The sequence below is a fragment of the Notechis scutatus genome, chromosome 13 (assembly GCF_049901735.1).
Source record: "Notechis scutatus isolate UNSWTSFEM ecotype Mainland chromosome 13, rNotScu1.2, whole genome shotgun sequence".
NCBI classification, from domain to species: Eukaryota; Metazoa; Chordata; class Lepidosauria; order Squamata; family Elapidae; genus Notechis; species Notechis scutatus.
In genome coordinates, this window is record NC_142021.1 from 1,898,009 (window position 1) to 1,923,125 (window position 25,117).

Here is a 25,117-nt window from a genome sequence, read left to right on the forward strand (position 1 = left end):
CAAAAGATTCCAGAGAGGGAAAAAAACAATAGAGCTAATGGGGAGATAGTTGGTGGACAGGTTGATCTGCAGTTCTGAGTATTTGCTAAGAAATTTTGTTCCGTTCAAGAAATGAAGAGTGAGGCCAAGCAAAACCAGGCAGATTCCTAACCTGCCGTGACAAGTTGCTTTTGGTTTGAACAAATGCCCTCTGAAATTAATATATATTTTTTAAAATCCGGAGAAAGCTCAAGAGAGCCAGTCATTCTGCAAAGCACAATGGATGGGAAAGTCTTGACGTGAAAAACCCAAACGGTTTAAAACAAGGTTGCATTGAGTCCTTAATCTGACTCACTCTTAAATAGTGATGGATTAGATTAGATGGATTAGTTGGGCTCCAGATCTTTGGGGTTCAACCCCTCCCCAAAGAGAGGGGTTACAAGCCCCCTGTTTGTACTGCTGGGGTCTTAAAGGGAAGGTACAATTCTGAAGAGTCGTCTCAACTCCACAATTGGCTGTATTTGTGTCTTGATCCACTAACCAGCTTGCAGCTTTCGGGTGGATGGAAACTTGCTAATTCTAAACCTCCTCTTAGTTTTTTAATTCTTAGTTCTTTTTCCACTAACCTGTATTCTCCTGTTGAATTGTGGGAAGTTATGATCAATTGCCTATCGCTACTAAGTCTTAAAGAAAAAGCAATCTTTTGCTTTTATTATGCTTTCTTTATCTGTCTTTTATCACTAATGTTTTCTTCTCTCTCTCTCTCTCTCTCTCTCTTTTTTTTCTCTCTCTCTCTTTTCCTTTGCAGTGGAACTGGAGTAAAATCATTTGGTCCTAAACCAATTTTTGCAGAATTGTAAGGTTAATTTTCTTGCATGTGTCTTTAGCAACGCATCTGCTGAAAACATCTGCATGAGTCTTGTACATGGAAAAAAAAAACTTTAAAATGCCTTCCCGAAAGCGAAGGAGGAAAAAAAAAATTGAACTGCAAACTTGTGTTCCGTGAAGGAAGTGTGTGGTGCTCTTACAACTAAAAGTTTATATATACAGATCTACCAAACCGTGCAATATAATTTTTAACTGATAAAACAGACCTTTGCAAAAGATGGTCCGGGAATGCATGAAGACAAGGCTCCCTTAATCTGCTGAGCAAGAAATATGAGTGATGACCAGCCAAGTTTCTCCCCCCCCCCTTTCCATATTTCATTGTGTAAAATGTTATGATCCTTTATCAAATGTACAGTATTAGACTGTCGATGCATGCTTTGCAGTTGTACGTAGCCGATGACTTCTATTGTATCTTAAAAAAAGTTTAACAGTTTAAACAGCTCTGTACAATATGCAGTTCTATTTATACAGATCATTGATGGATGGTACCGTTCCTGAAATGTTTTAAAGGAAACTCTTAAACCTTCAAATTCCATAACTTCAGCTTCTTCTTTTTTTTTTTTAAGGAAACAAACAAAATAATAATAACCTGGAGTGTGCAAATAGACTTTTCTTTTTTGCACTGTAGTCATGTAACTTATTTTAAATCTAAAGTCGTTTGGTGCAATACATGAGTCGTGATGCATTTGATCTGAACAAGGCGTGTAAAATCTCAAGGGCTTTCCAGCCACTGCGAGCAGGAGGCGCACTCCTGTTTTCCTTCCTTGATATTTTTTTCTCGGATGGGGTTTCAAACGCGAGTGGCTAGCCCTTGGGAGACACGCCGTCGTCTGGATCCTACCTGGAGGGAATTCCCACGGGCGAAACGTGGCCATGGCTGTGTTGCGTTGGGAGCCCTTTGGATCCATTTCTAAGATAGCATGTGTGACTTTTTTTTTTTTTAGAAGTTGTAAATAACGTCTGATGGAGCATCACAACTACCATCCTGGTTTCGGGTAAAATAAAAAACTTATTCTACAGTAAAACACCCTTTGCCTCTGATGTATTTTCAAGGTCTGGAGTTTGGACGCCTCTTGCTTTGCAACTAGGCCAGAGAGCATCAGAATCAAAGAAACGGGGTGTCAGGATTCCAATAGTTACCCCAATTAAGTCATGAGTCTCGAGCGAAACTCCGAAAACTTCAAAGGATTTATTAGAAATCAACATGTCGGCATGATCTGGGCGTAGCCAACTCTGAGAGACGTAATTCACTGTCACCCTTGACCCTGCTTTTCCCCCCACCCCTCTGGGTGTATCATAATTCATATTCTCCAATGAAACACATCCTTAGCCAAGAGTTATCCATTATGCTCTCCAATTAGATTTTTGCACAGCAGAAGTTTCAGTCACCCAAGTTACAATCTCTAAAAAACTATTCATGGAATGCACTTTCAATTCCACACTGATACCTGCTCTTTGAAACTCCCTCCCCCACTTCTTTCTATTGCCAACTATAAAACGTACAGAAAATACTTTATGAGTTGACATTTGGCTCCCCTCACTTTTTGAAGGTGACCTGTACGACACACCAAAACAAATATCCTTCCTGTAAGTAGCTTTTTGTGGGAGAACTCACCTTGTCTTCCAGCCTCAAAAACGATGGACTCTTTCACCAGCCAGCCAGATGACTGTACAAAGTCGTTGCAATTTAGCTTTTAAAAAGGTGGCTGGAACTCAAAAAAGTGGATCTTTTTGAACTTGGGATCCACAGCCCCAAAATTGCATCTGCCTTCAAAGAGCCTTTAGAAACCAAATTAGCAATGCAACAGCTGTCATCCTGATAGGAAAATAAAAGATGTTGATAGAAAACAAGCCCTTTATTCGTTTGCAAATGAAAATGCTGGAGGTTTGGGTTTTTTTTTTCTTGAGTATTCTTTTATACTTCTCTTGCGATTGGAATTTGTATTTTATTGCTTCCAGTTGTGGCATTAATGGATTAGATCAAGGGATGTATTTTTTTTCCTGCATGGCATCTGCTTTTAAGAGAAGAAGCCACGAGAAACAGAAGTAATTATATTGGGATTTTTGCTGGTAATCCTTGGCAAGAAAGCATTTAGGGGCTTCTCGGCTGGAAATAAGGTGTTATTTTAAGCGATTCCTATAAAAAGAGTTGAGCTTCAGTTTCCAGCTTGCAGTCTAAGCTTTAGAGATGACTGTGTCACTGATACTCTACTTGAGCGAAGGCCAACAATATTAAACATTTAATCCACTGAGCCTTGTTTATACTTGAAAATATACTTTGACTTGGAGGGTTATTTTGGAACAGGAAAATTCATTTTCAAAGTGCGGTTCCACATGACCTACATTACTGAAGGACTTTTTTATGCCGGGTTAATTTAGCCACCATCAAGTTGGTTAATGCCAGAAAGAAACGAAAGATTATAGAGAAAAACTGGTAGCCCCATCTTTACACCAAACGGGAACTCTTGTCGAATTAAGCACTCCCGATGTTGCCTGGTTTATTTTCTGTCAACTCTTGTTTTCCAATTCCAATGTTTCCCTGGTTTTTGTTCCCCAAAAACTTCATTTAAGAATTCGGCGAGTTGAAATCCATGCATTTGGACATCCTCAAGTCATCCAAGTCCTCGTTGTCCCAAAGTTTCTTTTTCTTTTTTTTTTTTCAAGAGACAATTGGACTTCGTTTTTCCCTGAAGATGTTTCGCTTCTCATCCAAGGAGCTTCTTCAGAAAGGTTGCCTCTTGGGAGTTCAATCCTAGGTAGAGGCTTATATTTGGAACAGACTCTCCTGCTTGTGCAGGGGGGTTGGACTACATGACCTCCAAGGTCCCTTCCAACTCTTGTTAATTCTGTGATTCAGTGAGTTGAAGTCCACGAGTCTTTACAGTTGCCAAGGTTGGAGATCCCTGGCATAAACCAACCCAACTGAGTCCCAGCAAACCATAGAGTCTGTTCTCTAGAGGAGCTGGACTCTCTAGCACCTGCATTAACCAAACTCTCTGGGCAGTGAAGCTTAGAAAAGACTGCAGAAGCAAAAACCACCCACCCCACCCTAGGAGTAAATCAAGAGTGTTGCAAATGAAGAGGGCCAGGCCCAGGGGGTCCCCATTGGCCCAACCCCAGCATTGTCAATTGTTGGGGTCTTCCTCCAAGAGAGAAGGCTGTCTTGGGGGGCTTCCCCCCATTTCTGGGGCTTTTTCCTTGTACTATACTGCAAATGGGTGTGATGTCTGAGATGCAGAAGGGGCCCAAAAGTGTTTTTTTTAAAAAAAAAAACAAATTCCCGTGATTTCCTTGGAAAGAAAGCATCAAGCAACCCAACCTCTGGCAGACTTCAGTTGCTCAGGGAAACGGGGAGCACTTTGTCCCAGATTCTGGCATGGGGAATAAATGCCACTCTTGCCCCGTTTCGCTGTACAATATTTATTTTTGCAATTCGCTGTACAATACTTATTTCTGCAATTCATAGCCAGGGCCCTTGTGGGCGTCCCAATACAAAGCCTGAAGTCTAATCACAATTATCGTAATTGCGAAAAGAAAACCTGCGTTTAAAAACCCGGCTGCTTTTGTGATTCAGGGACTTGTCATTTTCCAAGGCCATTAAAAGCTCCGTTTCTCTCCACCACGCTGGAGAACGGAAGAAAAGCCATCGGTAATTTTAAACATGGGTTTTAATGGTGTAAACATGTCATCGCCGTGAAACATGCAACGCTCCCGGTGTTAAGTGATTAAGCCCACCCACTCTTTGCCGGAAGCGGCTTGCCCAAAATTATTAGGAACAAGCAAGCAGAAACATCAGCCATCCCCTGTCTGCTGCAAAGTGCTCAGCCAGCTCTGTTCGATGTAAAATAAACTATAAAACTTCTTACCAAATGAAAATTAAGAGGCAGGTTCAGCGATTGTGACACATTTAGGGTGTTTTTATTCTTGTTTGTGTTCAACAGGAAGAAATAAAACATTAAACAACTGAATAGGATAAACCTGTAACATACAGAGGTAAAAATTCACTCAAAATCGGAAAAAGGATAATAAAACACGTAACAATAACACAACAGGTCGAGTTACCAAACTGGACGAAGGCAGTTTATTTCAACATAATACACATTTTTTTCTCAAGAAATGGTGAAATATTACAACAAGGGGTACGTGTGAGAACCACCCTACGAACATAACCAAGAAATAAAACTTTGGAAGGGGTACAATCCTGGGGACTCAGGCAAAAGAGTACTCATTCCTTTGTGGAAAACGCTGAACACCGTTTGCACACGAGCCCGGCCCAGCATAACCACACTGAGTTATTTAATGGGAGCCAAACTGGAATTTGAAGCAGAAAATCAGGGAGGAAAAACATTTTTAATACTTCTTTCTCGGGATGAATTGGGATTATGCCTTGGCACAGCTGTTGTTTGCTTGGCGGTGGTCCATCTCACTATATCTAATAGCCAAAAGGGAAAGTCACTCATGCATTAAGCTTTGTAAAAAAAAACAAAAAACCCTGAATTCTCCGGATATACTTTCAACAGCCGTTGGTCAATCAGTCTCCCGAAGCAGCACGCTTCCCTATTCAAAAATGTGCATGCTAAACCTCACACACTCAAAACTCAGAAGTTGGGGGAAGAAAAGCTGGGAAAAGCTCCCCCACCCCCCAAAAAAACCCCTCCCTCCTGCCAGTTCCTGGAGGCGTTTGGGCCTCTAAAGGCTCGGAATAAAAGCCTCTTCCACAAAAGGAAAGGGGGAAAAAAAACCTCCCACCTTTTAACGCTGCTGGGGATAAAGCGTAATTACTTTGCAACGATTTCCAAAGCTTGTTCATAAAAAGGCTTCAAAAAAGTTCTTTTGAAAGGGTCTAATTTTAGAAAGGACTCAAAATTACAGTTGGGCACCGGAGCCTCTTTTGCTCTCGCCCACCCCCTAAAAGACAAAGTCGCTCAGGTTTTGCAGTCCGTAAATAGCAGGGCAAGCATGAGGGAGAAGCAGAATATTCTTCTTTTTTGGGATGGTTCCGGGCCTCGGCCTGTCCCTCAAATCCACGCCCCTGCCCTTGCCACGGAAGGCGAGGTGCCAGCCATGTCCTGGCGTGTTAAGCGCTGCGTCGTGCGCCCACGGCCGCCTCACTGCCCACGGAACCACTGCTCCTGGTCGACCCACAGGGCCGCCTCGCTGTCGCTGCCCTCGAGGTCCCCTTCCTCTCCGCTGCCCTCCATGTCGTCCACGTCCTCTTCCTGGGTGGCATCGGTGGGACTCTCTTCCTTCTCCATTTTCTGCATGCCTTCCAGCGACTTCTGATCGTTGGGATCCAAACTGGGGGAGGAGGGAGACAGAAACGTCACATGGCTTGGAGGGGGTCTCTTCCCCCCCACCCCCCTTGCCTGGGATCCTCACCTGCCCTGCCCCCCTTCAAGGCCTCCCCGAAGGATCGCTCTGGGAAGGGGTGGGAGAAGAGGGGGAGTTTGCTCAGAGGTTCAAATGGAACCTTTCAAAGATTTCTTCTGCTACCATGTTAAAAACTTAGCTCGATATCCTCGCTTCGCTATGAAACTATGTGGTCGGGCTTAGTTTTGGGGGAGGAAAGTAAGGGGGAAAACGCCTCTGCCTACCAGCATCCATCGGTATTCATCTGGCTAGCATCCTGTCGGTGTGTGAGAGCTGAGGGCTGTCTGGAAACTGAAACAGTATTTGGTGTGTGAGCAAGGAGACAGCAAGGAGCCCGGGCGTGGCTTAGCTCAACTGTTCCGTACTAAAGCTGCTTGCTGCTGTGAATCTGAAACTGAAACTCCTTCGCTTGTGTTTTGCATTTGGAAAGAGATTTCTTTTCAGGTGGGGAGGGGGAGTAGAACTCCTTAGCATCAGAGCGTGTTAATAATAATAATAATATAGGAAATACTCTAAATGCTCTGATGGTCGTTTCGAAAAATCCTTTCTTAGTGAGCACCTAGAAGCCAAGAGGAACATAGGTGCCAAATTTCAAGTTTGTAAGCTTTACGGTTTTGGAGATTTTGTGACGATGCGTGAGGAGTATTTTGCTTTTATTTCACTTTTATATTCCCCCCCCCCCTTCTATCTATCTATCTCTATCCTATCTCTCTCTCTCTTATCTATCTATCTATCTATCTACCTACCTACCTATCTATCTATCTACCTACCTACCTACCTACCTATCTATCTACCTCTATCCTACCTCTATCCTACCTACCTACCTACCTACCTACCTAGATGGAAGCATTTAAGTTGGAAAAAAAAAAGGCTGGGATGATTATTAATCCAAGTGAAACAGTCTACCTGAAAAGAAGAATCTGGATACTTTTTTTTTCTGAAAAAGATGGGAAAAAGGAAGGGCTGCACTAAACTCCCAAAGGAACTACTGAAATAGCAGGCTTCAAAGCATGAACTTCTTCAAATAGTGATAGTAAGCCAAGGACTAACTTCACCTTGCTACTACTACTACTGAGAACAAGCAAGGCACCAGAAATCTCTCTTAATAGGCCGAGGCCTTTCGGCATGGGTGGCCGTGAGAAAATGAGACGCAGAGCAGCGTTGAGAGAGAGCAGAGAAGGAGGGGAAGGAAGGCAGAAGCCACCGGGGTTTAGAAGGGCTACCTTAAGGCGATACTGTACTGGTCCATGGCTTCCTGATATTCGTTGACCGCCACCAGGAAGTCTCCCAACATCCGGTGGAGGATGCAGTCGCTCTGGTTAGCCAAGGCGTTGCGGAGCAGAGCGATCCCGTCATCGTACTTCTGTTCTCGGCCTGTCGGGAAAGGAAAATTTAAAAAGCAGTCCCAACAAATAGTTTGCAAGAGCCAGTTTGGTCTAGTGGTCACAGCACCAGGCTGTAGGAGGAGGCGAGGCAGGAGACGGGGAGTTCAAGTCCTGACTTAGCCCTGAAAGCCAGCCGGGTGATTTGGGGGCCGATCACCAGGAGACGGCGAGTTCTAGTTCCACCTTAGCCATGGAAGACCTATCTAAGGGCTGGGCTTCATCGGTCAGCGAAGGCGGAGAGGGGGAAGCTGACTCACTGAGAAGCTCCGCCTTCTTGACCACAGCTTTGATGTAGTCGGGGCGCTGCATCAGGGCCTTGTCCAGCAGGGTCTTGGCCTTCTCCTGGGCCACGGGATCCTCCAGGCAAACGGTGGCCAGGAGCGTCAACGTCTGAGCGTTGGCTCCCAGGGTCTTGTAGACGTTGTTGGCCATCACGGTGGCCTCACGGAGGCCGTTGGAGGCCAGGTAGCACTCGATGAGACCTGAAGGGGCAGAAAAAGAGGTGGATGAAAAGGAAAGGAAGGTTCTTCAGCTCAGCAACAAAGCAACGGTACAAGGAGTAGAAAGCTCAAAGCTTCAGAGATGTCTCCAAAAGGCAACTGGACTTCCTTGGGTTTTTTTTCCCTTGAAAATGTTTCGCTTCTCCTCCAAGGAGCTTCTTCAGTTCTGGAAGAAGCTTCTTGGATGAGAAGCGAAATGTTTTCAAGGGAAAAGAAAACCAGTTCAACCTCTTGAAAAAAGCACCTTTGGGACAACCATGGATGATTGAGAATCTCCAGAGATCTTCAGAAGATGTCTACCAATCTCTTCCCAGAAGATGCTCAGTGTGATATGTAAAATTATACCTGTGAAATTATAAAGCAATGGTAACACCATTTTTAACCTCTGTGTTAACCTAAGATAATTTCACTGGAATATTATGTAAGAATTCTCTATTGTTTTGTATAAAGGTTACATATTTGGCAGGTTACGCTGACCAGTGTCATGTTAATGATGCAAGATTACTAGAAATGGAAGCGGGTTAAACAGGACGAGGAAACAGATGTTATGCTACAATAACAGGGGTGTTGCATAGGTGGATATGTAGTTGGATAGATTGTGAACCCGGAAAGAGGCAGAGACTGTATATTTGAACCTGTATATAACCAGAGCCCTCCTGGGGGGAAAATGTTTTCTGCCCAAGGGCAGAGTTCCCCTTTGCAAAAGCTTCACGATAAAGCTCTTTTGTTATATTGTTCACGTGTCTCCAGTGTCTCCTGAATGGTTGATTTTTATCCCACCCAGAAAGGAAACCAAGAGCCTCCATTCCCACCCGGTGGGGATTTCGAGGCTTCTCAAAAAAATATTGACCTCACGGAAGTCGCTCACCTTCGTAACAATCCAGCCTGCACGGGGCCAGCCGGATTGCTTCGCGGAAGTGGATGATGGCCTCCTGCACTCTGCCCATGTTCCGTAGAGCGGCCCCTTTCAACAGCAGGGCCTGGACGCTGTTACTGTTCAGCTGGATGGCTTTGGCCCCCAGGTACAAGGCCCGCGAGTAGCGCTTGCTGTAGAAGCTGTGGCAGCTGCAGGAAAGGAGGAAGGGAGAAGCCTGAAAGGGAGTTCGGGTGGATTCTGAGCGCTTGGAGAGAGAGAAGGAAGGGCGGCTGTTACCCTGAGACAACCCAAGGCTCCGCGTGCTGGTCAGAGATGTTGAACAGCCGGCATCCGAGGTTTTCCACATCCTCAAGGCGACCCTCCCGAGCCAGTAAATAACCATAGACGTCCATTCCTGAGGAACGAGGAAATCAAAAGAAAAAGACAACATCAGAAGAACCGTAAAACCACTCAAAAGCGCCACCCACTTATTTCATCTGGAGAGATCCCAGGGGCCAAATCCATCCACCTCTTTGCAACTAAGGTGCACTAACGCAGCGAAGATTTGTCTCTTTTCGGTCATGCAGTATTTGGAAATGCCAGGGAAGGGTTTGGAGATCTACTCCGCGCCCCCCCCTCCCACTTTCATGGGTATGCCAATTTGCAAAACGATAAAACTGGAACTCTCTTTTATTGTTAATTTAGTGTTTCCGTGGAAAACATTAACCTTCGTGTTTTAATCATATTCGTTATCCCTGAATAATCCTTGCCCAATACAAAAGGTAAACAGCTATTAATGGTTTGTGCAGTAGGCAGCACGCAGAATAGATTAAGGGACCTTGGAGGTCTTCTAGTCCAACCCCCTGCCCAGGCAGGAAACCCTACACACCACTTCAGACAAATGGTTATCCGACATCTTTTTAAAAACCTCCAGTGTTGGAGCATTTACAATTTCTGGAGGCAAAGCTGTTCCACTGGTTAATTTTTTTTTAAAACAAACTTTATTGATTACAAAACCAAAATATCAAACAAACACAACACACAGAAGAAGAAAGAAAAGAAATAGAAAAAAAGAAAACGATTAAAAAATGGTTAATTCTTTTAACTGTCAGGAAATCTCTCCTGAGTTCTAGGTTGCTTCTCTCCTTGATTAGTTTCCATTCTTTGTTTCTTGTCCTGCCTTCAGGGGCTTTGGAGAATAGCTTGAGCCCCTCCCTCTCTTCTTTGGGGCAGCCCCTCAGACATTGAAAGACCGCTATCATGTCCACCCCTAGCCCTTCTTTTCATTAAAATACCCAGTTCCTACAACCGTTCTTCGTATGTCATAAGAATTCTCCTTTCTGCTAAGGTATCGGTGTTCAATGGTACATATTCTTTCAACCATTTAAAACTGAGATTTAGTCGTACGCCTAATTTCTGTGAACTCGTGAGCATCATGAATTTGCTCCAATTCTTCTCTCATCTGCGCCGCCATTATCCACAGAGTGTCTTTGTTTTATTACAGTGGCAATCGCTCTTGGAAGGCCCAAGGATTTCCAAGGGGCCGATTTCTAACGCTTGAAACTGCAAACTGAATGAAGAACCCCAAGGAGTCGCCCTTCTTTTGAGGAGCCTTACCTTTTATCAAATACGGATCCAACATTTGCGCCTGTTCAAATTTTAGGATGGCGTTCTTGTTGTCCCCGGCTCTGAAATACAGGTCTGCTAAACTGCCCAGTATATCCACATTATCCCTCAAGAGTGACTTTTTCTCCAGCGAGCTTTTTTTGGGGGAGGAAAAAAAAACAGAAATGGGAAAAATAGGATTTGTTGTAAAACAATATTCTGGAGTACCTAACTCAGTGGTGGCATTCCAATTTCTTTACTACCGGTTCTGTGGGCGTGGCAGGGGAAGGATATACTGCAAAATCCCCCTTCCCTCCCCACCCCACTAACCTGCTTTCCAGCTCTGTTCTCCTATGCAGGGCAACCAAAGGAGACCCAGCCGATCAGCTGGGACTCAATGGGAGGCAGAGAAGAGATGGGGTTGGCTGGTTCCCTGAACTACTCAAAATTTCCGCTACCGGTTCTGTAGAACCGGTCAGAACCGACTGAATCCCACCTTTGACCTATCTCTAATGAATGAAAGGATGGGAACTTCCGTAATCAGGGGGGAAAAATAAAAACACATTCTAGATTTTACACTTCACGTTTTGGTGCCAAGGACTTCTGCGTCCCAATCGGATTCAACCACCGGCCTCTCGATCTCGGTACTCACCAGATGGTGTTGATGGCTCTGGTGTTGTCGCCCGTGTGCACAAATGCGTACGCTTTGATCCACACCGAAAGCCAATCCAGATTCGGGATGCTCTGAATGACATTCATGGTCAAGGAAGCCACCTCTGCGCCCTTCACCGAGAGTGACAGCAAGCCTACATGAAGACAGATCGTGGTTACCGTGTCCAGGCTGACAAAAAAGCAAGGTTGATCTGGCATTTGAACGCAACGAGACCAGGTTTGAGGGTTTCGTGGGAGCTGAAGCCCACCCTGCATGGTTGGAGCAGACCGAGCAAAAGACGTTTCAACTAAAATAATTCAAACTAAACCACAAAGGCAGAGTCATGTTGGAATCTGATTCAGAGGGGGAGCCCGAGCAGCTGACAGGGAGTGGGAGTGTGGCTCCGCTGGCTGTGGAAGAAACTGGGGAAGGGCAAAGTCTGGCTGGGCAGAGCAGAGAGGTAGAGCAAGGGAGAGGGAGTTCAGAGGAAGACCCAGGCCCACCCCCTCTTCATCCTAGGACACGCAGGGAGGAACGTGAGTTGTGTGTCTTACGGGGGAGGAAAGGGCCCTGATTCCCTTCATTAGTTGCAGCTGGGAAAACAGGATTTAAAAAGGCAAGCTACGCACAGCAAAGTTGCTGGAAGCAAACTGTGAGTTATCTTTTATTGTCGAGGCTTATCTGGATTCCTGGCGTCTTCCCAACTGTGTGTGTTTTGTTGGCCTTTCAAGTCTGCAATTCCTTATCAGTTAATTGCTGCAGCGTAGTGTGTGTGGATTTTTATTTACAGTTTATATGTACTTTGTTTCGGACTGAATTTCCTCCACTTAAAGACTGTTCTTGGGAACAGTTTTTTCTCCAGCCAAAGGTCACTGGACATTGGGGGCAAAGTTGGAGATAACAAAGGGACTCTTATTGCTTATTTTACTGTGTTGCCTTTGTGCCACACCCCGGGTCATCACAGGCAGTTTCCTACCATTCCTGCAGTTAATCTCCTGAGCTCCAAAGAGAGTAAGGCACAAGTACATGACGCTCGCTTGGAAACATTCCACCATCCCTTCCCTGAGAATTTTGACACTCGGCCATATCTCAATGTCAAACAAGCCAACTTTACTCCTTGCCAACGGCGAGAAGCAACGGAGGAGGAAGGGGAGTGGAGAGCTACCTAGAATGGCATCCAGAGCCAGCGGGCACTGCCTCAAAACCTCCTTGTAACTGGTCACTGAGGAACGTTCTTGGCCTGTCTTCTTGTACAGGCTGGCCAGCATCATGTTAATCTGCAAGAGAAAGGCCAAAATAACCCCAGCAAAGCTTTCAACCAAGAGACCACCACCACACAAGGCCCAGGCAACCCTTGAAGTTGGCAGCAAAGTGATGTCCTTGTGTGTGAGTACTGCACTCAGTTTTGGGCAGCACATTACAAAAAAGATGTTGAGACTCTAGAAAAAGTACAAAGAAGAGCAAAGAGGATGATGAGAGGATTGGAGACTAAAGCATATGATGAATGGTTGCAGGTATTGGGCATGGCTAAGTGAAGGACCAGGGGAGGCATGATAGCAGCCTTCCAATATTTGAGGGGCTACCACATGGAGGAAGGGGTCAAGCTATTTTCTAAAGCTCCTGTAGGCCAGACAAGGAATAATGGATGGAAACTGAACCAGGAGAGATTCAACCTGGAAATAAGGAGAAACTTTCTGACAGGGAGAACAATCAACCCATGGAACAGAAGTTGCCCTCGGAAGTTGTGGAAGCTTCATCCCTGGAAGCTTTCAAGAAGAGTCTGGACTGCCATCTGTCAGAAATGGTGTAGGGTCTCCTGCTTGGGCGGAGGGTTGGACTAGATGATCTACAAGGTCCCTCCCAACTCTGATTATCTGTTAGCGTCTCAGGCGCCAGAAAAAAAACACCTCGCCTGGCTTCAATCCACAGAGAGGAACCTACCTTGGCGGTTCTCTGCCTGGAAGGGATGCCATCAAGGACAGCAATGGCGTCTTTGTCTTGTTTTAACATGGTGTAGCACTCAGCCATTTTGTATTTCACTTCTATTTCAGAAGGCAGACACTAGGGGGAAAAAAAGCAGGCGTATCTTTAGCGTTTAATAGTTTTGGGGCTCCTGCAAGCAACAAGATTTGCCCTCGGTTTAAAGGCAGCAATTTCTGAGAAGCCGAAATTATGCCAGAGGAGCGGTGATCAAAATTGGAGAATGTCCCTTTTCTGCGCCATCTGTTCTTGGTTGGTCAGATGCCAATCAGGTTGGTCTCAACTCTTAAAAGAGATCACTTTTGGGTTCCCTCAGCCCCGTTCTGAGCAATCCCCAGGTTTAAAGTTACTTTATTTTCCGTGTTTTCAAGCGGCCATGTTGACTGACCGATGGGCAGTCATGAAGAGGAAAAAGACCACGTTCAGCCACTCAGCCCCCCCCCTCAAAAGGACACAAGGACAACAGAGTAACGGATGGAGACCGATCAAGAAAAGATCCAACCTAGAACTAAGGAGAAATTTCTCAACAATGAAGAAGAATGAACCAGTGACGCCTCCAGAAGTTGCTGGCGCTGCATCACTGGAGGTTTTCTAGAAGAGATTGGACAGAAGGCTAGAGGGTCTCCTGCTTGTGCAAGGGGTTGGACTGGAAGACCTCCGAGGTCCCTTCCAACTCTGTTATTCTGAGCTGTAGGAAGGGGGCTGACCTCCTAAACCAGAGGTCTCCAAACTTGGCCAATTTAAGACTTGTGGACTTCAACTCCCAGGATTCTCCAGCCAGCATAGCTTAACCCTCTTGCAATCCCTTCCTCTGCAATCTCTCTCCGCTTTAGGAGATTAAGAGAGAGAGAAAAAACAGGCATGGCTGGCTGGGGAATTCTGGGAGTTGAAAGTCCCCAAGTCTTAAAGCTGCCAAGTTTGGAGACTCCTGGTATAAAGTCACATCTTCTTCAGGTTGATGTTCTTCAGCTTGAGCTCAACCATCTAGCCTTCAAGTCCTTTACCCCTCTGGCATACCTGTGGGACGGGATGTTCACCTGTGCCTGGGACTACAAAAACAGAACACCAGGCTAGCTCCCAAGAAATGCGCCCCAGAGACCTGGGCCTTTGATTCCCAAGGGAGCAGTAGGCATAGAGCAGGGGCCCCCAAACTTGGCAACTTTAAAGACTCGCGGACTTCAACTCCCAGGATTCTCCAGCCAGCATAGCTGACTCTCTTGCAATCCCTTCCTCTGCAATCTCTCTCCGCTTTAGGAGATTAAGAGAGAGAAAAAGCAGGCACAGCTTGCTGGATAATTCTGGGAGTTGAAGTCCACAAAATCTTAAAGTGGCCAAGTTTGGGGACCCCACAGTCATGGTTCGACCCTGGCAGGTGGGCTACGCACCCACCTGGCTCTGGGGAGTGGAGGCTGTGCTTCCGGTGGAGGGTCGGACTTTGGAGGTCTTGCTCAGGGCCTTCTTCTGCTGGAGAGCCATGGTGTACTTGCTGACGGCGTTGCGGTACTCTTTGTCATGGAAGAGGGAGTCCGCGTGGTGGACCAGCAGCTGGTACTTCTGCGAGGGGGAGAACAGCTCCCTGCAAAGGAAGGCAAATCGCACTCCGAGTCAGCCTCTTCCTGGCACTCCCTCCCCCTGCACACACCCACCCTGCGAGGTAGGCCAAGCCCAGAGGAAAATGGAGGAGCAGCAGCCTCTGGTTTCCTTCTTTCAGCTGGGCTCACATACTACAAGTCCCATCTTCCCCAGCCCGACGAATCACCACCTCACCGGGTTTGGTGCCTTTCCTGCCTCGGCCTCGATTCCCTATCCCATCCTCCTGAGCCAGCCTCCCATAGTGTCTACATTAGAGCAGTGCTTCTCAACCTTGGCAGCTTAAAAATGGGGGACGACTACAACTCCCAGAATCCCCCCCCGCCAGCCTGCAAGCAAAGGTGGGAGTTGTAGTCCCTCCCCACCTTCAAGCTGCCAAGGTTAAGAAGCACTGCTCTGGAATCTCCACGCCCATCATCCCCAGCCCTATAGCAATCGGAGGATGTGATTTCGCACGTCCCCGGGGGGCCGATCGCTGCGTGGTCTCCTTTCCCTGCTTCCCCTCACTCACGGGTTGTTGCCGCTCATGGTGAGCAGGAGGCCGCTGAGCAGCCGCACGTTGGAGTGGAGCCCGGCGGCCGCCATCTCCCGCACATGGTCCACGACGCTCATGGCGGCGGAGAATCGAAGCGGCGGAGGCGAATTCGGCGAAAAGTCTCTAAAATGGCGCCTCCTCGAGGGGTCCTCGCGCCGAGGGCGGCCATGACACCTCCCGCCACGCCCCCTCGGTGGGGCTGTCTAACTCCCGCCTGTCGAAGAAAAATAATCCAGGAGCGCCCGCTTTTTCCACACCAGGAAAGGCGCCACCGCGCCGAGGGTTTCACTCTCCTCTTCTAAAAAATAAATACATCCGCGTGCGATCTTTATCGTTCGTATAAATCGGGGAGGGTTTACATCAGGCACCGGGGTAGTCACTTCGCTCTAAACCGGCCTAGGAAATAGGAAACGGGCGAACGGTATCTTTTGAGCATGCGCGAAAGTGCACCGGCTTCCTTGTTTCTCGCCTCCTTCGCCAACCGGGCGCCCTCAGCACCGTGTTGCAAAGTCCCCATAGATAATTGTAGACAGGCAGCGTTGGGTCGTACCAGATCCTTGGCAAGATGTTTTTATTTGAAAATAAATGAGGATGGGAGGGAGGTAGAACATTTCGCCCCTTATAGCAACGGGCTATTTACTGCTAAAGAAACAGAGCTATTATTTATATATGTATTTAATAGATTTATATGGCTCCCCACTCAGAGAGGGAGGCTATGTGCACCTTTTATGCACGTTTTCTGGACACAATAACTTTTGTGTGATGCAATTGTTGGTATGCTACTTTATTTGCCCTGCGATCCTTGCATGGGACTTAAATTTCAGAGCAGATGTCTCCTGCAAATCTATTAAAATGCCTTCTGAACATCACCTCCCTTACTATAATTCTCAGCCATGAAGAATAATATTAGAGCTCTTCTGAATTCAGAGAAAATACAGACAAAACAGCATTAGAAAGAACTTTTGTTTTTATTAGCTTGACAAAAATTGCACATGATTGTTTTTTTTTTTAGCTCCATCATTCCTCCCGTCAATGGCCTGGCGTCCAGAAACACCTTTTCTCTTTCGGTAGAAAACTTATATTAAAACAGATGGAATAATTCAAAGAACCCTGGGAACAGAGAAGGCTGTAACCAAAGATCTAACCGTTGTCTTCACTGTCCTGGTCCCGACAGGCTTTTATTCATGAATTGCCTTTTCACAAAACAGGTCCACCACTAAGAGAGAACAAGAGAAGAGAAGTAACAGGAAAGCAGTTATCAAAAACCACGACAGATTTTCAAGACCCAAAGCTCGCAATGAGCAAACTTAGATCGATGCACTTTTGAAATATACCTAATATTTCAACTATTTTTTTTTGTTCTTTTCTTTAAAAAGCAAACCTGCTATGGTTAAGTCTTCAACAGAGCCAAAGCCGAAACAGCCTCTCACCTTGCTGGGTTTGTCACTCTGAGGATCAAAAACCTTTTCGCAAAGCCTCAAGCCGGTTTCTTGCCTCAGTTGCTGCAAGTACCCTCGCATAACCTCTGAAAGTAGGAAAGAGCACAGCTAGAAACGGATCCCGTCAGAGCGCTTGTAAGTCGAAGAATGAAAGTTTAAGATCTTTTCCTTTTTCCCAAAACTACCAGCATATTATTCCAATGTTATGCCCAAAAGTGAGCTGTGCAAAACTCAGGTGTTCTTATATCTAACTAGCCGTGTTTATGAATGAGATTTGGCTACACTAGCTTGCAATTTTCCTTTTTTTTCTACCCCCAACCTGCTTACCTTCCTCCTGCTTGTTGCTGGGTCTGGCATAAAGGGCATTCAGTGGGAATCCTGGTTCTCCGGGAATCGGGAAATTGGTGATCCCCAAAGTATACATTTCTTTTTCCCCCTGGCCTTTGGAATTGCACTGAAAACAAAATCAAAATGAAAATAAATACCAATTTCAGTAAATTTTCTCTCTGAAATAAAACTTTTTAGGTTCTGTTTAGGGGGAAAAGTGTCCCAATAATCTTACAATTTGCACTACATTTTATTTTTTTGGATTTCTGAGCTCATTTTTTTTTTTTACTTAAAAAAGGCGCTGTTGTTTATTTTAAAGCACCGCAAAACCCCTGGCCCCTCACCTTCTGCAGCTTTTTCAAGCACTCCGAAATATAGAGAGTTATGTAGATCAAAGTTCGGTCAGCCTCATTCTGCAAGAAAGGAAGAATTTAAGATGGAATATCAAGTCTGCTTTTTCCCCTCTCAATTCAATTTCAATCCAACCTTTATTGTCAATGAGTACAATGTGTACAATGAGATTGGCTGAGCCTCCTTTAGTGCACACACCCCCAGCATAAATACATAACTCACAGTGAAAAAGAAAACCCCTAACCTAAAAAAAATCATACTAACACACAATCCTCTATAAGAACTTTATTTTATTTTTCCCTTTAATCTCTCACCGAGGGACTTGGGAGAACAACTTTTTAAGACCCATTCCCCCTTACCTTAATTTCATAATTTTTAAAGAACACATTGGCTTTGAAGTAGTAGATGGCTTCATCAATTATGTCTGTATCTTTTGCTGGTGAGAAAGAGGGAAACCCAATGTCTTTTGAGTCATCATGAAAGAAAGAACATTTCCTAAAAATCATCCACAGACTTCTCCCTACAAGGAAGCTGTTGCAGCACAATATATTCATTTATTATTATTAACACTTCTGGGCCGTGCAAAAAACAAACAAACGGGATCAACCATGACACAATGACAAAGGTACTGACCCACAGGAGGGGATGCAAAAATCCAAAATATCCCCCAATAATCATAGAACCAAGGATTTTTCAAGCCATAGGATTAGCTGGCTGGGGAATTCTGGGAGTTGAAGCACACCCAGCTCAAAGTTCCTAAATTGAGGAGTCCAATGTTGGGGACAAGGATAAGCTGAAGAAGATTGATCCACTTACTTTCACGAGGAGCCGGCCCTTTGAACTGACTCCTGATGGGCAGCAGAGCCATGTTCCCCACGAGTTTGGTGTCGGGGTCCATCAAAGTTGAGTGATAGGCCTGTCATGGAAAAGAGGGGGGGGGTTGATTGGCAGCGAAGGAGGACCATGCATGGATCTCCTTAGAAACCACCACCAGATGCCACCACCAGATCTGCTTTGAGAGCATGAAAAGCAACTAGAAACGTTGAGGAGGGTCGGCAACTTACAGCCCACCGGCTCCAACCTGCCCACCCCCCCCAAAATTAACCGCAGTCCAGAATTTTGTTCCTTATTCAAGGGGGAGAAACAGGGAGCCCCTCGTTCCACTGGCTACTCCACTACCAGACTGGCTATATTCTAACCTTGGAGGATTGACCTTTTTCTGGCAGGAGCTCCAACCTGGTGCCCCCCCAATGTCCTGCCCCCACATACCCCTCCTCTACAAGTGAGGGACAGAAATGGGAGTTTTGGGGTGGCCCACCTGCCCCTGGAATCCCCCCACCCCTCGTAGCCCCCCACCTCCTGGCAGCCCCCGCCTTCCTCCTGGCAGCCCCCCGCTTCCTGGCAGCCCCCTGCCCCTCCTGGCAGCCCCTCCCCGCCTCCTGGCAGCCCCTGCCCCTCCTGGCACCACCCCACCCTTATTTTAGAGAAAGAGATGGAAAAAGTGGGGCAAGCCCCCAACACCCCCAAAGCCCAGGATGGGCAGAGAAACAGGGTGTGTGGGGGGTTGTTCTCCCCACCCGGCAGGGCTGAAATGGGTGGGGTGGGGGAGGCAGGCAAGACTCCCCCTCCCCACATGCACCATCCCAATGACAGGCATGTTCAGCAGTGCACTTCCTCCTGCTTCCCCCCGGTGAGCAGGCAAAGCACCACCACACACGCACGGCCACACACACCCCGAAAGACACACTCGGCTTTCGTGTTAACTTGTGTGCTCCTCATCCTCCTTCCTGCTTTCTTCAACACCCCCACACACACTCACACACCGCACCCAGCCAGCCTGCAACGCCTCCGCCTTTGCAAGCCGGCAGCCCATCCAGGCGACCTCCCGGGCCGGCTGCTCCTTCCCCTCACCGGCATCTCGGCGGCGGCGGCAGAGGAGGCTCCTCCGGGCAGGGAAGCAGCTTCGGGCGAGGCGACGTCCGCGGTGCAAAGGCGGCCCCGCTTCCTGCCTCCCTCCGCTCTTCCTCTTCCAGCTGCGCGCAGGCGGCCGGCAGGGGGCGCCGGAGGGCAGCGGAGCTGACCCGGGCTCGGAGGGCTTCGACTCCCGGCGTGCCTCGGCGGGCGCAGAGGGTTGTGGGAAGTGAAGTCCTGCACATCTGGGGCTGCTCAGGTGCTGCAGAGGCCAGATTGAGCGTAGAAACCTCTGTAAAAAATGAACCAGGCAAGTTTTCTGGAGTTTGGGAAGCTCCCCCTTGAAATTCAACAAGGAAATACATCCTTGGATAGATAGCCATAATAATAATAATAATAGCAATAATAATAGTAATAATAATAATAATAATAATAGTAATAATAATAGCAATAATAATAATAATAATAATAATAATAATAATAATAATAATAATAATAATAATAATAGTAATAAATAATAATAATAAAGTAATAAATAATATTACTATCATTATTATACACAAAAATGACAGTGTACACAGAAAACGAGATGACTATGCTGGGTTTTGTATCACAAATCACTAGTCGATCACTTCCCAAGCGTTTAGGACTGCGTGATGCATTGCCGGATTATGTGAGCAGATCCCAGTAATGGGATTATTATTATTATTATTATTATTATTATTATTATTATTATTGTTGTTGTTGTTGTTGTTGTTGTTGTTGTTGTTTATGAAACTTGTAGGTCACCCAATTTTCAATGACTGGCCAGACAGATGTTCAGCCTGGATTTGCCATTTTTGTTCACTTATCGAGTCCTTCCCAATCAGGAGGCTGTGGGTTCAATCCTAGGTAAAGGTGGATCTTTCTCTCTGGGCACACTGAGACTGTATTGCTGAACAAAATTCCGCCCTGGTGACAGGAAAGGCATCCAGCCAGGAAGCACTATGCTAAGCTCCGTTCAGTTACCCAGATTCCACCCGCAAGGGATTATGGGGTCGTTAAATGATGGAGTCCTTCCTAAGGCAGATATTATTGTTTAATATTATTAAAGGTATCAGTACAGGATTATTATCATTACTAATTGTAGGCCACCTGATTCTCAGTGAGTTTGGGTAGCTCACACAAATGACAATAAAAACAATATTTTTTAACAAAAGTAACAAGCGCCATGAACCTTTTCCTTCACCAGGATGAAAATGTTTTTTGGATCCTCTTTTCTGGCCTCCTGGTCTCTAAACAGGGACCATGGGAGGTCAAAGTTACACCTGTTGAATTTCAGTCTGCACATGGCTGCCACTGGCACAGGGGGGGAAGGTGAGAATAGTTTTAGCCCAAAGATTACACCACATGCACTTCTGAGTTTGAGTCCTTTCATGTTTCTAAGTTAACAAAACCACAGTACTATAAATTATGTCAAGGCAAACCTGATGTTTCTTTTCCGTTTACTCAGAAAGCCACCAAGAGGGAGAAAAATGAAACTCAATAATTTATTTCTTACAATGCATACTGAATGTCTTCCAAAAATAAAACTTTGTGGCGCAATCCAACGTTAAACCCCTTGCGGGCAAACAGCCCTGTTCTTTGATTGCTCCCAACAGTTTGTGAATTTCAAAATGCAGCATCAAAAAACGTTAACACCCTTTTCTGTGCATTCGAGTGAAATTGAAAACTGTCATTCGTCCACTCCATCCTGGAAGAATTCATCAAAAGCTGAAGATTTCTCTTCCTCTTTTTCCTGTACAAAATACATTTCATTTTAGAATGATTGAAGCTTGCACAGCTACCCAGAACAAGAGAAAGAGACAACGGGGCTTATACTGCAACTGTTCCTTATCAAACCAAGATATGCTGTCCTTCTAGATAAACTAATCCAGATTTCTACATGACGCTTTGCATCAGGGCAGGAAAAAAAATTAGTCCAGAATAAGTCTCCTGCACTCAGGTTACTTACTTACACAGGTTATTAAAACTGTGTGTGTCTGTGCTACTTTGTTAGACACAAAAACATTGAATCAGAGAATTGGAAGGAACCTAAAAGGTCTTCAAGTCCAACCCCCAGAACACTGAATTTACACCAACCCTATTATCTAGCCCATATGAAAATTCCCAGTGAAGAGGAAAGTACTCTTCCCACAGTCACCCATTCCCCTTATTTTTATATATATCCTTCAAGTTTATCCTTCAAGTTTATCCCACCAGGCAGCACACAGAGCTCCCTCTCCTCTTTCCCCCTGCACAACCACCGTGTGAGGTAGGACAGGCAAAAAATACACCGATTCTCCCAATCTTATTCACTGGGCTTTCACACAGCTTGTGGCAGGAACTGAATTTGGAGTCCCCTTGCCTTAATCCAGGGCCTTGATCCTGCAACCCCAGGCTGGCCTGGGACAAAGTAAGCATCCCATCGCCAACCATTCCTGCTTGACCACTTTCCATTTTGAGAAGCAGCTTTCAGGCAGAGAGTTCCAATCCTGACTCTGTTTTTGTTTTTTAGCTGGAGGTGTGGAGGGATCCAGACTGAATTTCACAGGTGCCAAAATAACCCACATCTGATTGAACTAAGATGGATTAGAATTGTGTGTGTGGTGTGTGTGTGTGTGTGTGTGTGTGTGTGTGTGTGTGTGTGTGTGGATCCTTAAGGAAAATGGCACCGGCTTTTGCCAAGAGGGCTTGGCGCCTTCACCTTTGGCTCCTTAAATTCCAGGTCTTCCCCATACTGAATGGCGAAATCAATATGCTGCAGGACGATATTGATGCTCTCCTCGTCGGAGCGATCGAGCGGCAGGAAGCGAACGATGCTGTAATCGTCGATCTAAACGAAACACAACACCCTCAGTCCGTTCGAAGAGAAAAAAAAAACTGGATCGGTTGTTGTTGACCTCATCCTTAGCACAACGGATTGCCTTATTCAGGATTTGGGAACTGCCTTTTCCCCGCTTTCCACAAATAAGGGCACTATAAATTTGGGTTAGAGGAAGGCCTCGGGATGCCATGCGTGGAAAGAAACACCTGCCACTTACCAAGCCACAGATAGCTTTGGTTAATTTCTTAAACTGCCGGCTTTTGAGCAGATCTGTGGAATCATCCAAGGCAGAATACATGTCAGGATCCAGATATCTGGAAGAAATTGAGTAGATTCATTTAAACCAACACAAACATTAATGCTAGCTTTAATCATTTCTTTCTCCCCCCTCCCCAATTTCTCTTCCCTGTTTGCTTTTTTCCCCCAAAAAATGTACAGTCAAATGAAGCTGAAGATTGAAACCAACCTTCTCAGTGTCAAAATCCCAGGCAAAGTGGAACTATTCCTCGTTCACACTTACTTTTCGATCTCGCTTTTTGCTTTCTTGCTTAGCAAATCCATCTTGGACATGACGTTTATCTGGGAGATCTCTAAGGAAACCATAGCACTAAGAGCTGCCATCGCACCAGAAATAAACTACCATCAGAAGGAGACAGGAAAAGAAAAAGGAAAAATCACACAAAATCTGTGTATGCTCTGTTCTCCAATATGTCACTCATTTAATGCCCACTTAATGCCTCCAAACGCAAACAGACGATAATTCTGTCACCATACAGGACAAACTGAAAAATATCTTGCGGATTGTCCATAGCATGGGGTTTCAATTTTCAACACCTCTGAATCCGTAAGATACCTTAAAAGATTCCACCATGAATTGAGAATCGACAAGGAAAACACCGCAGACATGGAATTCCCACTGTTGCAGCTTGTCTACAAAATGTTTCATCACCGGCAAGTGAGTGTAGAGTTCAATCTGACCTAAAAAGGAGAAATAAGTTTATTCTTTTCAAGTATCCGTCTCCCAATTCCACAGAAGAAAATCTCAAGGAAGATATTTAAAACTAGAAAAAAAAAATCAGATATCAAACCAAAACGATCACAGACTGACGGGGGATTTGTGTGTGCTGGAGAAACCAGAAAGAGATAAACTCTTTGACAATCATAAAATGAGATATATCTTCCCTCTCTGCCTTTTTCTTTATCGTACTAAAGTTTACCGATTTCTTCCACATTAAAATTTCAAGGCCACACAGTGCCAGAAAAAAAAAGATTACAGCCACTTAATTTCCATAGCTTTGGATTTCTATTTATTAAATAAAATGTAATACATTTTATCAAACTTATTTACTTATGAAAGTTTTATGCTGTCCATCCATCTCCCCTATAAGGGATAAATTAAAGCCCATTTTTTAACTTACAATCAAACAAAATAAGCATCAAGCATCCTTCATCCGTCATCTAAGAATCCAGAACATTTATCCTACATTTTTCCTCGGCTTACCTGGGCAATCGAACAGGATGTAATCATCTTCCACGTGACCGAGGCATTCTTCCAGCCAATCAAAATTGTTTGCAAAATATTCCATGCAAAAAACTAAGCCGCCATTGGGACCGAACCGGAGGGAATCATCCTCCATGACGTCGTCCACCTCAATCAACTCTCGGATATCTAAAAGGCAAAGAGGGGAGACCAAGAGGTGTCATCATGCCGGGCTCATCTCAGGGGAATTGTGGGAAAGGATGCTTGGACTCAGAGAGTGTGGTATGGTGGCCTAGAGGTGGAGCTCTCGTCTCACAATAAGTAGGCTGTGAGTTCGATCCTTGGTAGAGGCAAATATTTTTCTCTCTCCGGGCACAATGAGAATTTATCTGCTGAACAAAACTCCGTACTGGTGACAGGAAGGGCATCCGGCCAGTAAACACTCAGCTCCATTCAGTTGCCCAGACTCCGGCCTGCAAGGGATGATGGGATTGTTTCGTCATCATTTGATGATGATGATGATGCTTGGAGTCAAAGAATAGAATAGAATTCTTTATTGGTGTCCAAGTGTGATTGGACATACAAGGAATTTGTCTTGGTGCAAATGCTCTCAGTGTCCATAAAATGAAAAGATACATTCATCAAGAGTCAAGAATCATCAGGTACAAGGAATCCAGGTGGATAAATTCTGATGAGCTGCTTCTCCCTCAACCCAAATAAACCCATTGAATTTATGTTGGTCCCTTAAAGTCCCAGGTAACTCTCAGTTTTAGAAGGGGGGAGGGTGTTGGGACATCCTTACCTGCCATGACATCGTAGTCAAAGTGTTCTGCTGCTGGATCCAGGTTCACCACCTGCACCGAACGGTTGAGGGTTTCACAGTGCTGGACCATGATGGAGCAGTAGGTGCTCTGGAAGAGGAGAGGCTCGGTTGATGGAGGGGCTGCTGCAACCCACCTACCCGCTTCCCAGGATCTCAGGGTGGCCCCCTCACCAGGAGCCCTGCCCACAAAGGAGGGAAATAAAAGCACGGGGGGGAATAAAGGGTGGATCTGGAGACAAGGGAACTACCAGCCACTAGATGGTGGGGGGACTTCAATTCCCAGAATTCCCCAGCCTGTATGTTGGAAGTCCCCCACCCCATCTTTAAGTTGCCAAGCTTGGAAAAATCATTGCCCTGGAAGCTCCTTCCCACCCAAGACTCACCTTCCCGCTCCCCGCGGGTCCCATCACCAGCTGGGCATAGCGAGGCATGGCCACCCCGGTCGCCCGCGGAGCAAAGGGGATGGGGGGAGAAACAGCAACGAATGTGAAGGCACTTGGCCCAAAGAACGACCCGTAAGCGGCCCTTCCTTCCCCCGACCGGCCGCTCTATGGTTTCCGGCTCACTTCCGCAAGCACAGCGACTCCTTAAGGGAGGAAGA

General features: G+C 45.8%; 4 protein-coding genes across 5 annotated transcripts in view; 1 reads left to right on the forward strand and 3 right to left on the reverse strand.

Annotated features, from left to right (window-relative positions):
* The window catches only part of ATP2A2 (ATPase sarcoplasmic/endoplasmic reticulum Ca2+ transporting 2), a 41,083-nt gene extending 39,191 nt beyond the window's left edge, over nt 1-1,892 (forward strand). The window contains exon 21 of the mRNA XM_087942559.1: nt 788-1,892. Within this exon, the coding sequence (XP_087798685.1) occupies nt 788-801 (14 nt within the window). The 3' untranslated portion in view covers nt 802-1,892. The remainder of the gene's footprint in view (nt 1-787) is intronic.
* A 2,863-nt stretch (nt 1,893-4,755) lies between these two features.
* ANAPC7 (anaphase promoting complex subunit 7) lies at nt 4,756-15,740 on the reverse strand. Its single transcript, XM_026687022.2, has 11 exons — nt 15,317-15,740; nt 14,605-14,791; nt 13,177-13,296; nt 12,401-12,512; nt 11,236-11,389; nt 10,596-10,738; nt 9,276-9,393; nt 8,991-9,187; nt 7,880-8,104; nt 7,461-7,611; nt 4,756-6,165 (listed from the first exon to the last, which is right to left on the reverse strand). The coding sequence occupies exons 1-11, from the start codon at nt 15,415-15,417 to the stop codon at nt 5,976-5,978; spliced, it is 1,698 nt and encodes a 565-aa protein (XP_026542807.1). The 5' UTR covers nt 15,418-15,740; the 3' UTR covers nt 4,756-5,975.
* Nucleotides 15,741-16,289: 549 nt separating this feature from the next.
* On the reverse strand, nt 16,290-19,512 carry ARPC3 (actin related protein 2/3 complex subunit 3). Of its 2 annotated transcripts, none has more exons than XM_026687023.2 (7): nt 19,369-19,512; nt 18,274-18,373; nt 17,817-17,893; nt 17,451-17,519; nt 17,107-17,233; nt 16,771-16,865; nt 16,290-16,556 (listed from the first exon to the last, which is right to left on the reverse strand). In XM_026687023.2, the coding sequence occupies exons 1-7, from the start codon at nt 19,372-19,374 to the stop codon at nt 16,494-16,496; spliced, it is 537 nt and encodes a 178-aa protein (XP_026542808.1). In that variant the 5' UTR covers nt 19,375-19,512; the 3' UTR covers nt 16,290-16,493. The 2 variants fall into 2 exon arrangements, with proteins under 2 accessions (XP_026542808.1, XP_087798690.1); XM_087942564.1 differs by having other exon boundaries at nt 19,286-19,512.
* Nucleotides 19,513-20,877: 1,365 nt separating this feature from the next.
* On the reverse strand, nt 20,878-25,080 carry GPN3 (GPN-loop GTPase 3). Its single transcript, XM_026686985.2, has 8 exons — nt 24,900-25,080; nt 24,496-24,604; nt 23,715-23,882; nt 23,067-23,191; nt 22,734-22,849; nt 22,431-22,527; nt 22,094-22,222; nt 20,878-21,145 (listed from the first exon to the last, which is right to left on the reverse strand). The coding sequence occupies exons 1-8, from the start codon at nt 24,945-24,947 to the stop codon at nt 21,083-21,085; spliced, it is 855 nt and encodes a 284-aa protein (XP_026542770.1). The 5' UTR covers nt 24,948-25,080; the 3' UTR covers nt 20,878-21,082.
* Nucleotides 25,081-25,117: the final 37 nt, after the last annotated feature.